Source organism: Ovis aries, chromosome 21, assembly GCF_016772045.2.
Source record: "Ovis aries strain OAR_USU_Benz2616 breed Rambouillet chromosome 21, ARS-UI_Ramb_v3.0, whole genome shotgun sequence".
NCBI classification, from domain to species: Eukaryota; Metazoa; Chordata; class Mammalia; order Artiodactyla; family Bovidae; genus Ovis; species Ovis aries.
This window is the reverse complement of record NC_056074.1, coordinates 45,163,558-45,180,352: the sequence shown is the minus strand read 5'-3', so window position 1 is coordinate 45,180,352 and position 16,795 is coordinate 45,163,558. Positions and strand designations below refer to the sequence as shown.

Below are 16,795 nucleotides of genomic sequence, written 5' to 3'. Positions count from 1 at the left end.
CAGCCCCCGGGGCCCTCCAGACTGCAGGCTGGCAGACGGCTACAGCCAGCGGTGGAGAGTGCCCATTTCTGGGGTTAAAGACTCCAAATCTGTCAGAAAAGCACTCAAGAGTAGGCAAAATAAATAAATAAATAAACCCTAGAAACACAGTCACAAAAGGGCCTCAAAGACCGAAAAGACTCCTCACTCCTTCTGTCCTCTAAGCCAGGGCCAGTCAACTGCAGCCTACAGGTGTGACCTGGCCCTCAGCCTGTCATTGTCAATAAAGCTTTATTAGAACACAGCCATGCCCACTGGCGTGTGCCTTATCTCAGCCTGCGCTCACGCTGACGGGCAGAGCCGAGACGCTTTCGGAGAGACCAGACTCTGAACCTGGAGTCCTTTCCACCTGGCCCTGCATGGGACCGCTGACAGCCCTACTCTGAGAGCTCGAATGGAGAGACGCACGGTGGGCCGCAGTGGACGTGGACGTAGCCCACCTGTGCTGGGGGCGCAGAGGAGGAGGGTCTGTTAGCGGCCGGCGCCTCCCCTTCTGGGGAATGCCAAGTGCTGCGGGCCGCCCTCTCCCGTGACCCTGGGCTCCTGTTCCTGGCACTGCGTCCCTGGAGGACAGACGAGCGTCTCCACAGAGTCCCGCACGAGCGAGTTAGCCACAGCCTCCTCACGGCGGTGAGAGATCCGAAACAGACCGCACAGCGGGCGTTCACAGGATGCTTGCTTCTGGCCATGAGCATTAGGGACAGTAGGCAGCTTGCAGTGACCCCAGAAAACGTCCAGAGTGCACAGTGACTTGGGGCCGGGCAGGGCGCAGCGTGAGCCCAGCCTGGGTGGGCATGCACGCGTGTAAGACAGCACGTCACGGAAGACACGCCAAAACACCACCGCCGTCGTCTCTGGAGGGTGGACAGAGAGATGCAGTTTCTAAAGAGGTTTCACCCGAATTTTCTGGCAGGAGCGGTTTTTTGCTTCTGTGACTGGGAAGAGTAGACGTTAACATGGAGAGGCTCTGACCGCTGTGGCCTCACCTCCGCGTGGCCTCATCTCCGTCCTTCCCAAACTGTGGCCACAGCAGGTCACTGTGCAGAGCAGAGTCTGGCCACCTTGTCCAGGAAGGACGAGTGACCCCACGCTGGGCCATGGGGACCCAGGACCCCAGCTTCAACCCAGCTAGGCTGAGTGGCTGAGCATCGGTGACCTGTCCCCTCTGCCTGCCCAGCAGTGGCTGGTGTCTGCTCAGTGCGTGCCCTGGGGCCACCTGGGGCTTTGTGGGGGCCTCAGACCCCCCCCCCCAGCGCTTCCTAGGCTCAGCCCGCCCTAACTTCTCCCCCCCACTATCACCCTCCTTCCCGCACGCCCTGGCACCTCCTTCTCTCCCCGCCGTGGGCCTCACTGGGGCCCTGCCCCAGGACGTCCTGGCCCAGGGTCTGCTGGGGGACGGACCCCCTCCCCACAAGGAGGCTGACGCTCTCCCAGAAATGGGGCTGAGGCCTCCCTCCCAAGCTGACCACCCGGAGCTGGGCAGGGGGTGGTGGACGCAGCCACAGCGGCCGGGAGGGCGGCAGGGCCTGCGAGCCTGGGGCCGGCCTGGCCGTGACCGCGGGGGAGTCTGGGCTCTCACGGAGGCGCCGGCTCCCTGTCACTGAATGAAGTAAATGGGACAATTAGGGGGCAGTTTTTAAATTGCCGCTTTAACCCACTTGGAAGTCTGCTAATTATTCTCTTGGGGAAAGAAATGCAGGTTCATTATTATAATGAGCTTTGGGCAAAATATTTCATCGGGTCTGACAAGCTGCAGCAACTCCTTAGCAAAGTGCTTCGTGATCGCTGGTGGGGGGATTCTACCCCCCCACCCAGAGCTAACTGCCCATCCAGTCCCTGGGCCCTGAGTGTGCTGTTTTAATTCGCTTATGAAAAGCCCTGCTTTGATGTCAGGGAACAGATAAGGACCACGGGCCGCGAGCTGACGGCCGAGTGGGTCTGCGGCCTCCGGGCCCCCGGCCAAGGCACTGCCATGAGGAAACTGCACAGTCCTGCCTGAAACATACGCTTTTGTTTCGCTAGTAAATTTCCCCGTGGAGTGATCCCACCGGCTCTGGCCGGTCCTCGGCCATGCTGCCTTGGGCCTTCCTGCTGGGCACGGTGCGGCCACTCCGGACGGGCAGCCGGGGCGCGGGGACTCGGGGCCTCTCCCCGCCCCTCCCCCACCGCCCTTCCGCCTCCCCCGCCTCTCCCCCTCCACTCCCCTCCAGAGCTCCTCCCTCACTTCCTGCACAGTGTCCTCCAGCCCTCTCCCTCTGCCCCTTTCCCTCCTGCGATCCCAGTCCTGGGTGGGGGGGGGCCTGGGAGGCGGGGCGGGGGGTGGGCGGGCAGGCCAGCATGGCAGGCTTCTCTGTGCCACCCCTGCAGTTCCCAAGCCTGGGGGCCCATGGGTGCCCTGCAGTCTGGGGCCTGGAAGGCAAGGCAGCCTGGTCTGCCTGGTCAGCGGGGTCCTGCTTTGTGGAAAAGAGGCCAGCACAACCCCTGAGCCATCCCAAGACTGTGGGGAGCCTGAGACAGGCCCCCTGCCCACCCCAGGCAACCCCGGAGCCAGCAGCCAGGGGATGTGTGGGGTGCCTGCAGGCATCCCCAGAGAGCGGCAGGTAGCAGCTGTGGCACCTCTGGGCCCGGGTCCTCCCCCACCCTCTTGTTACCCACTCTGGGCCCCCTGCCCCAGTCTCAGGGGCATTCCTCAGCCCCGACTCTGCCTGGCCACCGCCTACTCATCTCCTCTGCTCCATCTCTCCTCCCCTATGCTCACCTCTGCCCTAGGCCCAAGTGGCCACCAGCACCTCCTCCCTTCCTGTCCCTCCAGGCCCCGCCGCAGCCCCTGTGACCTCTCCTAGCAGTGACTGAGTGGGGTTAGAGCAGAGGAAGCCTTCAGACGGCCCTCTGCTGTGTGCCCCAGGTACCCCACGGGGCCCCTCTGGGCCTCGGATTCGGCATCCTTAAGGAGGAGACAGGGATGCCAGCTCTGGGACCTTGGCCAGGATTACCTGGAGCCCTGTCTGCTGAGCACCTGGCCTGGCGCCCGGCACGTGGCAAGGTGGAAGCTCTTGCTTCCCGCCCCCTCTTGTGGGCACCACTGTGGGTTCGTCTTCCCCGCCTGCTGCCAAGTACCAGACCAAGACTTAGTGCCATCTACTCAGAGCATCAGGAGTCTGGTGGGTGCAGTTCAGAGGGAAGGCGTCCAGGCTGACCCAGTGCAATCCCCCCACAGCACCCACCCCAGGCCCTACCATGTCCTAGACGGTGGACGGTGCTGGAGGCCCTGCAAGGACGAGACGGCGCTCCTGGCATCACGGAGCTGCCCCTGGTCAAAAATACACCACGTAATTACAGACCTGGATAATTACTGGGCAGGGACAGAGCAGGGCACTGTGACGGAAGGGAGCCAGGGTGGTCAGGGAAGACCTCCGTAGGAGGGGCATCCGAAAATAGCACTCAGAGTTGCTATTAATAGGCTTCCGGGCCGAGCTGTCCAGAGGAGAAAACCAAAAAAGGACCCTAGTATCTCCATAGATGACTATCGTCAATTTTTTTCAATGGAAGTGTTTAGACAGATTGATAGCTATTTTAGTTCTGTTTGAATTTCTAGAAAATTAGAATAGAACAGAAAGGTTGGAAAAGTCAAGACCTCCAGGACCTCCCTCCTTCCTCCTAAGGGTATCTCTTGTTATTCCAGAAATACCGATCATTAGTATAAGGGGAGCAGCATTCCAGACATGGCTCTGCATGTTGGGAAGGGGAAAGGGTGGGTAGCTAAACAGATGGATGGATATGTCATTGGGGGTGAGGAGGGGGTGGAGGGTCAGATGGATGGATGGAGGGAGGGATGGATAGATGATGAATGAAGGGGTGGGTGGATGGATGGATGGATGGATGGATGAGTAGATGGATGAGGGGGCAGGTGGATAAATAGACAGGTGGATGGGTGGATGTGTGGTTGGGAGATCGATGGGTGGATGAATAGACAGACACACACTATCAGAAACTATTATGAATGTGGTAATGCTACTTGTGATTTATTCATTTTTCTCAATGAATAAAAGAGGGGAAGAAAGTGAAATGGAAAAATCACTGAATTAGATAAACGTCTCTCCAGCAAAGGAGAAGTTCATTTCTAAATGTCACTTTCATGTCAAAGGAAAGCGTCTTATACAGTGTGGGAAGTTGGGAGGCACTGTGGGGCTTTGTGGCCCTCTTTCAGCCTCCTGCAGTGTTGAATGAGGCCGCGATCCTGCCTCCCAGTTCGTTAGTCCTGTTGACGTCATGACGTCATGACGTCAGGGATCTCGCGTTTGTGTGCCCTTCATTCTGCCAGGGTGTCTTAGTTCTGTATTAAGCTGGAGCTGCGGTTCACCCCGATCTTTCCAGCCGGTGCCCCTTCCTCAGTTCTTGATTCTGATTTCAATTAATCTCCTGACTGGTTGGATTTCTTTCTTAAGCTACTGATTCAAGAAGGTCCTGTAGTCCTTCCCTGCTTCACTGCTGTCCTTCCCTTGTACCGTTAGCCTTCAGAATCTCCTCCAAGTGGTACCCCACCTCTCAGCTTCCCCCCACCCCATGTCCTGGTCACATTCCCCCTGGAACCTCCCCACCCACCCCTGCTCCAGCCTGGATTTCCCCCCCCTCCCCAAGGTCACCTGCCTAACTTCCTTCTGGAACTTACCTGTATGACTACCCTGGGCTGGATTTACTGCTCCCTGGATCTCATTAATTCTTTGTTGTTTACTTCTTCCGTTTCTTGGGAAAATCTTCAGGGCCTTCCTAACAAGAACTGTGTGGAAGGTAAGCATTCTGAGTCCTCACACACACGAAAACATCTTCATTCAGCCAATATGCCCTGTGGATAGTTTAACTGGGTATAGAATTTCCCGTTTTCCTTCAGAAAGTCATGTTCCTTCAGAATTGTGAAGACCTTGTCCTGCGCCGTTCGAACATTCAGATTTGCTCTTAGGAAGTTCATGCCGGCCTTTGTAAGTGGTCTTCTTCTTCTTTTTTTTTCCAAGAAGTTTTCAGTCTCTGCACTCTAGCCTCAGGCTCTGAGTTCCAGGCAAGTTTCCTTTGTGGTTGATCTTGACCATTAATGGTGCTGGGTACATGATGAGCCCTTTGGAGACTGGCGTCTTTGAGCTGCAGAAAGTTTTCTTTATTATTTCTGATCATTTCCTTCACACTGTTATCTCTGAGCCTCTTGTTATTGTTCAGTCGCTGTCCCATGCCCTGTTTGCAGCCCCAAGCACTGAAGCACTCCGGGCTTCTCTCTCCTCACCATCTCCTGGAGCTTGCTCAGACTCATGTCCGTTGAGTCAGTGATGCCATCTAAACATCTCATCCTCTGTCACCCCCTTCTCCTTTCGCCTTCAGTCTTTCCCAGTATCAAAGTCTTTTTCAACGAGTTGGCTCTTCATACCAGATAGCCAAAGAGCTTCGGCTTCAGAATCAGTCCTCCCAATGAATATTCAGGTTTGACTTCCTCTAGGATTGATTAGTTTGATCTCCTTGCAATCCAAGGGACTCTCAAGAGTCTTGTCCAGAACCACGATTTGAAAGCATCATTTCTTTGCCACTCAGCCTTCTTCATGGTCCAGCTCTCACATCCTTACATGACTACTGGAAAAGCCATAGCTTTGACTAGACGGACCTTTGTCGGAAAAGTGGTGTCTCTGCTTTTTAATGCACTGTCTGGGTTTGTCATAGCTTTCCTTCCAAAGAGCAAGTGTTTATTAATTTCATGGCTGCAGTCACTGTCCACAGAGATTGTGGAGCCCAAGAAAAATAAAATCTGTCACTGCTTCCGCTATGTCCCTAGAATTTTGTCTAATCAGATTGAAGACATTTTTTAAGAAACTGTAGGCTCTCATCTCTCTCTTTTCTATTTATAGGATCACGTCCTACCCTTTACCTCTTCCAAGTCCCATGACACCTTGTCTCCCTGGCCCACTTCTGCGCATCCTCTGGCATTTTCTTGTCCTCTAGCATGTGCCGTGGTATCCTGAACTTTCTCGATGGGTATAACTGCTCCTAGAACCATTCTGGAAATTCCAGATACATCCTTATATCTTAAGACCCGCTTTGTTCCTTATCTGCAGGATGGGGATAGGCTGGTTCAGAATCTCTGCCTGATAGGTCAGCATGCGAAGGGCCTAGCAGGTGAACACACAGCTGTCGGGGTTGAGGGCTGCTGCTAGGGGCTCAAACAGTCCTCCAAAGCCCTCACTGCTCAGCACCCAGTAGTGACTCAAGCCTCATGCCCGGCAAACCAGCTCCAGGGCCTCTTCCTCAACAGCACATGTACCCACCTCATGCTCCTTCCCACCCTTGCACTGCCTTTCCTGTCCCTGTAAGTCAGTCCCTCCTTGGGAAGCCCTCTCAGGCATCCATGCCCCTGTAACCCCACCTTTGCCCTATGTACAAAGAAGCCCAGAAACCTGATCCTGGCCTTGATTTTCCATTTCAAGGAATAGAAACTCTCCTCAAACTTGCCTGAGCAAAGAAGGAAATGTATTTACTCATTAAAAAACAAAACAAAACAAAACTCAATTTTAAAAAAATCGCAGTGGCAACTCCAGGTGTGGCTTGATCCAGGGGAGGAGGCTACAGTAGTAGCGCTTTCAGTCTGCTCCCTGGCTCAGTTGCTCTCCATTGCGTGGCAGGTGGGTCTCAATAGAGACTCACATCCCCAAAGCTCGCAGTCTCGTGCATCCTGACACTTGCTGCCGGAGTCCCACTCCACCGCCTGACTCACAGTGACCAGTGCGGGTTGTAGGCCTTTCCAGGTGGGCTATTTTCTGATCCGGCTTGTGCATAATTTTCAGGATTGGATGCAGAAGGGTATGACAGAGAGTATGAACTGGCCCCGCCTGCAGCAACCGCCACAGCATAAGCTGCAGAGCAGGCACCCTGAGGGCTGCCCCTGATGAGGAAGTCTGAAGGCTGGAGGGTTCCCACAAGCAGGCAGATGGGCCTTCCATCCCAAGGACAAGTTGGGGCTCCCAAGTCTGAAAGCCCCTCCCAAGCTGTGGGGGTCTCTGGAAGCTGGCTAGATTTTGCAAATAAAACTGCAGGTCACCTAAAATGTATGATGTTTTAGGGTGACATGCACCCTGAACATTTCTTGGTGGCTCAGATGGTAAAGTGTCTGCCTGCAATGTAGGGGACCCAGGCTCTATCCCTGGGTCAGGAAGAAGCCCTGGAGAAGGGAATGGCTACCCACTCCAGTATTCTTGCCTGGAGAAGTCCATGGACAGAGGAGCCTGGTGGGCTGCAGTCCATGGGGTCGCGAAGAGTGTGGCAAGACTGAGTGACTGACACTTCACTTCGCACCCCAAATATTTCATGTGCCACACTTACAAGAAGTCACTGTTGATGTGCAGTTCAGACTTAGCAGGGCATCCTGTAGTCCTTCCAGCAGCCTCACTCAGATCCCTCTGTGCCTTGGCCCTCTGCCTCCTGGGACTAGAGCAGAGAGGACTGGACAAAGTGCTCCCAGGACCCAGCGTGGGCCTGGATGAAAGTGAATCTGTCCTTCCCCCTCCCTCCATCTCTCCCGTCCTCCTTCCTTCCCTCCTTATTTCTCTCCCTCTGTTCTCCCCTCCTTTTCTTCCTCCCTCCTGCTGACCTGGGGCAAGGAGGAGGCTCCTCCTCCAACCACACCCTGCTTGCTGCCTGCCACCTGGGCACCATACCACCCCACATGCCATGCCCTAGCTGCTGGAGCAGACCCTACTCACTCAAGGGGTCTTGCCCATCAGATCTGAGACCTCATGCACACTCAGGGGGTCCTGAGTCCCTGTCCACAGCAGACAGGGCACTGGGGCGGGGGCGGCTGTGTTCTGGGCCACAGTGATGGACTCGCCTCTGTCTACGTCACAGGGAGCTGCTCTCGGGCCTCTGGCCTTCAGCTCGGCTTGGCAGCACAGCAAGGGCCGTGGCCGAGTGCCCCCACGTAGGGAGTTCCTTGCCCAGTGGGTGAGCTGGCCATACAGCTGAGGGACTGCGTGTGCCCTGTGTCCCAGGAGGCGGAAGCTGTGGGCACTCAGGGAAGCCTGCTGGAGGAGGTGGCTCCGAGGCCAGCAGCGGCACCAGGCTATGCAGTGGGTGCAGCTGAGGCCACTTGCAGTTGAAGGAACTGAGGGGTGGAGAGAGAGGAACAGGGCGCCCAGGCACACAGGTCACAGAGATGGGTCTGAGTCCCAGCTGCCGCCCTCTGCAGCCTCTGCCCGGGGCAGAAGGGCATTTCCAGCAGACGGGACAGCATGTTCAAGTGCAGCCTTCCTTCCCGAAGCAGAGGACCCACACTGTCCCAAGGGGCGCCCCACGATCACTCTCGCCTCACATTCCTGTCTCCACACAGTGGCCAGAGGGACGGGTCAAACAGAAACCAGCCCCCCCACCCCTACTCAAACCCCCACGGCCTCCCTTCCCCCGAGAACATCCCTAGAGCACCCCCAAGGCCCACGGCCACCTCCTGTCCAACTTCACCTTCGCGGGACTCCCTGCTCAACACCCCTTGCCCATGAGCAGGGTACCCCGGAGCCGGCCTGCCCCCCGACCCCAGGACATGACCTGCCTGCGCACTTTCCTGCCCGCATGCCTTCCCCTCTCTGCTTGTGGGTCTCGGCCCCCAGCAACCTGGTCCCTCATCACCCCCCTGACACTAAAGCTGGGCTGGGTGTCTTGGTGGCCAGACACTTGGGTAGCCCCCGCCATGGGAAGGGAAGCTCCACCAAGGCAGGGCAGGGCTGGTCTGACGCTGTCCCCTGTGTCCGGGACAGAGCCGGGCACAGAATAAGTGACCAGCAAACTCTGTACAGTGGACTCGCTGCCCAAGTGACTTAACCGTGAACACAGGCCAGGCTGAGCCAGCCTCAGTCCTGTGTCACAGCAAGGGGGTACGCGGGGTCAGAGGGCATTCGTCTCAGCTCCCAAAGTCATAAATGCCTTCTGATTGTCTTGCTGTTGCTGTTGCTTGATGCTGCAGCTTGATGGGGACCCTGATGGCCCTGCCAGTGCCCTGGGCCCACTTCATGACTTTGTGGTCCCAGGAACCTGACCCCACCCAGCCCACACCCACGTGTCCCTGTGTATCGACACTCGGGGGACCCGGGCTCCCCACACTAACAGGGGCTGTGCCCAGGTGCCACCTCCTCGTCCCCCAAACCCACTCCCCTTGGGTGTTTGCTCTCTCCACCAGTGGCGCCCATCCACAATGTCCACCAAAACCCTCAGAGTCAAACAGACTCACCTCATCCCTCAAACTTGCAACTGGTCACCCAGTCCTGACAGCACCCCCCCCATGCCTGCCCCCCATATCCGCTTTGATCTGGGACCTTTCAGCCACATGGATTGTGTCCCCTGTCGAGAGAGGCAGGGACCCAAGAGATGAGAGGGGACACAGAGCGGCCGGCATCTTGATCCCAGGCTATTTTTAGCCGGTGGCAGGCTGTCACTCCAGAGGCCAGTGGCTGCGTCATAAGTGCCTTTTGATCTCCTTATTGCTGTTGCTGCAAGATACACAGGCGGCAGCTGCTAACTGCTTGTGGAAAGAATGAAGGCAGACACACAGGGGCAGGGACTGGGGGCCGGGGGTGGGAACAAAAGTACGTAGGTGGAGGGTAAAGGGATAGATAGGTGGCGGGGGAGATAGGGGGAGAGAAGGGGAGCTAGATGCGCTGGACGAGTAGGTGGAGAGAAGGGAGGCTGTATGGTGGATGGAGGATGAATAGAATGGCGGCAGCTGGGTGGATGGATGGATGATGGGTGGGTAGATGGATGGGTGGATGGGTGGATGGTGGGTGGATGGATGGGTGGATGGATGGATGGTGGGTGGACGGTTGACTGGTAGATGGATAAGTGACTGGATGGAGTGATGAAGGGATGGAGGGAGGGAGGGAAGGAGGAATGGATGGATGGATGGATGGGCAGGTGGATGGATTGGTGGATGGATAGATGACTGTTTGGATGGAGGGATGATGGGCAGATGGATGGACGAGTGACAGGTAGATGGATGGATGGATGGGGAGAGGAATAGATAGCTGGCTGGCTGGCTGGCTGGATAACAGGTAGATGGATGGATGGCTGTTTGGATGGATGGATGGATGGGTGGAAGGGGCAGAAAACAAGCAAACTTGGATGAGTAGATAAAGGACCTCGAGCACAGACTCGTCAGTTAGGAGCATGTGGGCCCTGAGCCCTTGAGACTAGCAGCCCTCCCATGTCTCATCTGCCTCTGGGTGCTGAGCAGATGCCTCGGCCATCTTGCTAAGGCTTAGGTCTCCAGCTGTTTCCCTTTGGGACTCTCTGTCTCTGCTTCCTGGACCCAATGCCTCTGGGGCTGGCCTGAAGCTGGTGAGACCCATGCATACCCACATGGGCCTTATGGACACTCAGGCAGGGGCTCGCCGCACCCTGGGCTCAGGGAGGGGGCTCTGTGGGCTCTCGGGCTTCTGGAGAGACACACAGGTCTCGGGTGGTGCTGGGTCCAGGGCTGGGAGACCCCCCGCTCTCTGTGGGTCCAAACACCTGGTTCTAGCTCAGGGTCTCCAGGCAGGGGCCCAGCCAGAGCCTTTGGAAGTGGGGGCTAGAACCCTAAGAACATGCACTCCAGACACCCTGAAAGTAGAGTCACAGCCCCAGCGCCCCCAGCCTCAGGCTGGCACCAGCAAGTAGGAAGAGACCCTCCTGGAGGGCTCGCTGTCCCCATGCTAGCAGAGGGGGAGCTGGGAGGTGCTGGAGCCCTTCCTCAGGCAAGGGTGGGGAAAAGGAGGCCCAGAGGCACTGGGCTGAGCTGCCCCCTTTCTTGCCAGAACTCCTGGCTCTGAATCCCCACCCTCAGCCTGGGGCGGGCTCAGGGGTCTCAGCCATCTCCAACAGCTGCCTGTGCCGAAAAATTAACCGCCGCTGAGTCACCGCACACCTGTCGGAGCGGGAGGGTGGGGAGGGGTGCCGGGGGCCGGACCAGCTGGACACGCCCGAGAAGAGGGGCTGTGTGTGCCTGCCTGAGATGAACGCGGACAGCTGGCAGCCTGGGCCTGGGAAGCAGAAGGCAACTGCAGGGGCAGGCCTTCAGCCCGTCTGCTCTCAGCACGCCCCCCATTCCTGCCTCTGTGAACAGGCTGAAGGCCCTGTCCTGGGGAAAGTGGCCGTCACCCATGTGGCAGTGGAAGGGTTAGCAGCCCTGGGCCCGGCAAGCACCGGCGGCTGCAAGCAATGAAGCCCCACCACCGACAGCAGTCGGGAGACTAGGACTTGGGCAGAGGCAGGAAGGTTCTGCGCAGCAGGCTATGCAGATGAAAAAGGAGAGTAACACTCAGTACTGGTGACGCAGTGTGGGAGGGGTGTGGGGGCAGCGGGGAGTTGGGCTTGCAGGCATCTGGGGAGACTTCTACAGCCTCCAGTGGAGAGGGCAGGTCCTCAGCAGGGGATGATGCTTACCTTCAGCTATGCCTGTCCTTTGGGGCATCTCCAGGGGAGTGCTGGGCGTTGGGCCTGGCCTCCCGGCTGTGTGCCGTAGTGCCTCCTGCAGCCATGGAAAGCTGGACCCGCCGCCCTGCTGTCATGGAGGGGATGGGCTGCCTCCCACCCGGTGGGGTCCCTGGCATATGCCTCCCTGTGTACCCTGCCCCTCAGTTTCATTTCTCTGTTCATCGTATCTCTACGCAACTCCAAGATTCCAGCTGGGTACTGGTGGGATCTGCTTCAGAGGTGCCCCCAGCCCCTGATCTCAGCGCGGCCCATTAAGCGTCCCCCAAATGAATGAGCACGTGTGTGTGAGCCACAGCCCCACCCCCTGCAGCAGGCTGCCCCTCGGCCTCCAGAGGTCCCCTCCCGATGCCTTGATGCCCCCAGCCTCTGAGGACATCCAGGCCCAAGGCTGCCGGAGCCCAGCAGCACCCTTGACGACCTGGGCCTGCCCTCGCAGGCTATACCCTGGGCCGTGTTCCCTGCCGTGGCCGAGGCTGTGGCTGGAGGCCAAGCAGGCTGCGTGCACACTGCCTTCCAAGGGTTAACGCACAGCCTCCTCGCCCGCACCAGCGCGTTTGCATTTCACATGAAAATGTTTTTGCTGCAGGCCCGAGGCCAGCATTTTTGTGGTCGCAGTCAGATGTTTTTAACTACATTGGACAGAACCCACGACGGCTCTTTCCGAGGCTTCAGCCAGTTTCTGAGCGCTCCCTCGAACCCCTGTTGTCCAGGAGTGAGGGCTGTACTGGAGCCCCCGGCCCCAGCTTGGTGCAGACATCCACAACCCCCGGGTGGAGTCGCCCCACGAGGCAGCCGGTCCAGCAGACGGGGCTGGCAGAGGCCACTCAGCCCTGAGTCGAGCCTGGTCGCCCCACTCCCCAGCTGCCCGCCCTGTGGAAGGACAGGCTCCCAGTTCCAGGTCTCCCTGCCTTCAGAGGGCTCGCTCAGCAGGGGGTCCATAGCCAGGAGGGCTGGGAGGGTGGGTACGGTCAGGGCCCCGCAGAGCTTGGGAGGCAAGGGGCAGGTGAAGCAGACTCGACCAGCCCATCCTTCTCCCCAGGGGCAAAGGCAGAACGTGGGACTTATGGTGACCTTAATCGGTCCTTACAGTGCTGCTCAGAATTCCAGCCATGGGTCCTGGGTCCAGAGCCAGAGACATTTCAGAGAGCTCGCACAGACCCTCCCTCTCCACTCGGCACCCCTCCCCAGGCTTTGTGCGGGACTGTGCCCATTTGCATTTTAAAGGCCCTGAGAAGGCCTCCAAGTCAAAGAACCTAATTTTGTTTAACCCAGCAGTTCCCAAACTACTGTCCACAAAACCGTTTTTCTTTTCTTCTGGCAGAATATGTATTAACATCTAAACCCACTCTCTTGGCAGAGAAGCCACAGGACCATCTAAAGAAACACAGTCGCCCCCACCCCCCGCCGACCCCGGGTCCCACGCTGTGGGAACCCAGCCTCCCGTAGCCCCCACCCCACCCCTGGCAGGAAAAGCTCGTCCTCCCGACATCCACGCTCAGCACCCCCCCAGTGTGCGCATCCCAGGGCAGCCAGAGTCCTCAGAAAAGGAAAAAGAGGCCTTTCTCAGGCAGAAAAGCCCGCGGCACATTGGAGCCAAGCGCTGGGGGCTGTCACAGAACATTGCCGCTCTGGGCGAGGGGCCCAGAAAATGCCCGCATTGTCCCCTGTCCTACGCCAGACCCCCTGTACCCACCCCCACACACACACTCAGGCACACACGGGCCGGGGGCCGGATCTGCCCCCGGGATGCCCCCACCCTGCCTCCAGTTGTTGCCAGCCCAGCTGCTGAGCCCCCCGGCCCACCTGTCGGGCCCACAGGTCCCGGGCACCAGCTGCCCGGAGCCCCCAGCCCCAGTCTGATGACCCGGGCCCTCCCCCAGCCCCGGGCGGCCCGCTCTCAGCTGCCAGCGTGGGCCCCCGTGACACCCTCCCCAACAGGTGTTCCCACAACTGCCGGGAGGCAGCCCGGCCTGGCCGCTCGTCCACCCGCCCTGCAGAATGCGGGGGTGGGGGGTGGCAAACCACGTGGGAAGGCAGGTGGCCCGCGAGGGCTGGCCCAGTGTCCATCAGAGTGGCCAGTCCCCGGCCCCGCCCCACAGGACTCCCACCCCGCATGCTCCCCGTTCCAGCCTGGAAGGGGCCAGGGCAGTCCCACCCCTTTGAAGAGTCCATCCAGCTTCTCCCCAGGGAGAGTCCCCTGGCGGTGTCCCCGCCAGGCCCTCACTGGTTCATTCATTCATTCAACAAGCTCTCACTGTGCGCTGTGTGTGTCGGGGGTGGGCTCGATGGCAGAGGTCCCGGTTCCCAAGGGGCGTCATCTGTTGGGGAGGACAGATAGTAATCAAGCAACCGAACAAACAAATCTAAAAAAAAAAAAAAAAATGACTTTATGGCGCGAAGTTCCATGAAAGAAAGAACACAGGGGCTGTGATGAGGCCTCTAAAAGGGGCCTGGAGGGTGTCTCTGTGGAGCTGAGACCAGCGACAAGAAGGAGCCAGCCTTGCAAAGAGCAGGCAGAGCGCAGGGCAGGTGCAAAGCCAGGGGTGGGAGCGAGGCCACAGAGCCTGACCTCAGGGCTCCAGCCTGACTCTGCCGTCTCTCCTGAGAGCTGGCCAGATGGCCCCGCAGGGCTGCTGCTGTGGAGGGTGGGGTGCTCGGGGGAGCTGGGGCACAGTGCGGGTCCTGCTGGGCCAGCACAGGCTCGGGACACAGTGCGTAGCAAAGGCATTGGGCAGGGCTCCCAGTGACGCATTCCGGCCTTCTCTTGCCTGAACCCTGGGTCCCTGTCCCCTGAAAGGCCCACGGGCTTGTGTGAATGCCAGTTCAGCTTGGTGGTTCAGCTAGGGTACCCCCGCACCCCGTGCCTCCTGCTCCTGGGGCTCCCCAGCGCCTGTCAGCCTGAACACTCTGGCCGCCTCGCCTCCCTCCGCACACACTCTGTACGCTGGTCTGTCCGTCCCTGCCCAGCCTTCCGTCCCAAGGCCACTTCCCATGGTGGAAGAAGCATGGAGGCTTTTTTGTGACGCTGAGTCACTTATCTGGCTGGGCCGGGTCCTCCTACGGACTCAGGGCCTTCGATCTTTGTTGTGGCACGTGGGATCAAGTTCCCTGAAAAGGGATCGAACCTGATCCCCCTGCGTTGGGAGCGCAGAATCTTCTGGAGCCCCGGGGAAGACCTCTGGCCTAGAATTTTCTTGTGTTTCCTTACCCAGTTTTGATGCTTGGTTTTATTCTGTAAGTTGGGCAGTGTTCCATCTTTGCCTAGGACTGGAACCCTTTGTGTGGGATGGATGTTATCTGCTTCTTGAAAAGATTGTAATAACAGGCCAGAACACTGGGCTTAGAACCTTGAGGAGGGGCGGTAACTATCGTTTCAGTTTCCCCAGTGGGTTTCTGTGTATTGAGATTTTCTATTTCATAAGCCACTCAATCTTGTTATACTGTTCATGGGGTTCTCATGGCAAGAATGCTGCAGCGGTTTGCCATTTCTTCCTCCAGCGGCCCGTGTTTTCTCAGAACTCTCCACCATTACCAGTCCGTCCTTGATGGCCCTGCAAGGCACAGCTCATAGCTTCACTGAGATATACAAGCCCTTTCACCACAACAAGGCTGTATCCATGAAGGAAAGCCATGACAAACCCAGACAGCGTATCAAGCAAAGGCATCACTTTCCCAACAAAGGTCCGTATAGTCAAAGCTATGGTTTTTCCAGTTGTCATGTACGGATGTGAGAGTTGGACCATAATGAAGGCTGAGTGCCAAAGAACTGATGCTTTCAAATTGTGGTGTTGGAGAAGACTCTTGAGAGTCACTTGTACTGCAAGGAAATGACACCAGTCTAGCCTGAGTATTCATTGAAAGGACTGATGTTGAAGCTGAAGCTGCAATACTCTGGCCACCTGATGCCAAGAGCTGACTCTTTGGAAAAGACCCTGATGCTGGGGAAGGTTGGAGGCAAAAGGAGAAGAGGATGATAGAGGGTGCGATGGTTGGATGGTATCACCAACTCAATGGACGTGAATTTGAGCAAACTCCAGGAGATAGTGAAGGACAGGAAAGGCTGGTGTGCTGCCGTCCATGGGGTCGCAGAGAGCCGGACACAACTTAGAGACTGAACAACAGCAAAGACACTTTGGATAATTTTCTTCTTGAAAATTAGTCATCATGTTGAGTTTGTAGTTTTAGGGACATAAAATAATGTGCCATCATAACACGATTACTCAGCTCACTCTGTGTGTAGCTGTTACTCCCTTTCATTCCTGACACTTTGTTACTTTTTCTTGCTCAAAGTTTATCTACCTGTTGACTCTTCAAAACACCAGTAGTTGGTTTTATTGATCAATTTTATTTTCAAAAAAATTTGTTAATATTCTCCTTTATCTTTTCTTATTCTTTCCTTGTATTTATTTTGATGTTCTTTTTCTAGCCTCTCGACTTGAAAGCTTAGCCCATTTATTTTCAAAGGTCCTGATTTTTAAAAACTGCTATAAATATTCCTCTGAATATCCTTTTGGCAGCATCCCACATGTTTCGTTATGTTGTACATTCACTGTGAATCTATTCTAAATGAATTTAACTTCTGTTTTATTTTAATTTCTCTTTAACCAAAGAATTATTTAGAAACATATTTTTTAACTTCCAGATGTATCATTCTTGTTGCTGTCTTTTGGTTACTAATTTCCAATCTCATGTTAAGGTATAGACTTTTTCAGCCTTACTGACCTTTCCTTTAGGGCCCAGCAAGGTCATTTTTGTGAGCTTTCCCTGAGTGCGCGGAGGCACCAGGGTCCTCTGTTAGCTGAGTCGGTCACTTCCTCTTCATCCTTATTGTCTTTGTTCACTTTTCCCGCTGTGCTATGTCAGCTTCTGAGAGAAGGATGCATAATTGCCGACGGCATCGTGGATTTCTTTGTTTCTCAGTCTTGCTTGATTTTTTCCTGTCTGCGCTCTGGGCTCTTTGAGTTGGACACGTCTCCTTCCCTGGGGTGAGCAGTGGCCTCCGCCCACCCCACTCCCCTCCCTCTCCGCTGTGGCTTGCCTCTCCATCAGTCCTGAGGTCTCCCGGCTCCGGATCCCCTGGCCTTCCCCATGTCCCTCACTTCTCTCTTTCTGATGGCACTGAGCCACGAGGGCACCCCTGACTCAGCTTCCACACCCTGCTACCCGCCGCTGGCCCTGGTCACCGTCCCCTCCCTGGAGGCGTCTTGCCGTGACAGCAGTCGGTCCTGAGGCCCAGTCCTCCTGCAGACGCCCCTTAGTATTTCTCCAA

At 56.9% G+C, this 16,795-nt stretch overlaps 1 protein-coding gene across 8 annotated transcripts in view; it reads left to right on the top strand.

The window, feature by feature from the left end:
• KCNQ1 (potassium voltage-gated channel subfamily Q member 1) overlaps positions 1-16,795 on the top strand; it is a 380,920-nt gene that overhangs the window by 339,630 nt on the left and 24,495 nt on the right. The window contains exon 15 of one of the 8 annotated variants that reach the window (XM_060404141.1): positions 15,025-16,102. The exons of 5 other annotated variants lie outside the window; for them this stretch is intronic. In XM_060404141.1, coding sequence (XP_060260124.1) covers positions 15,025-15,257 — 233 coding nt within the window. In that variant the 3' untranslated portion in view covers positions 15,258-16,102. Of the gene's footprint in view, positions 1-15,024; positions 16,103-16,795 lie in introns of those variants that run through there. 2 more of the 8 variants (XM_042237887.2, XM_060404145.1) reach the window with 2 other exon arrangements.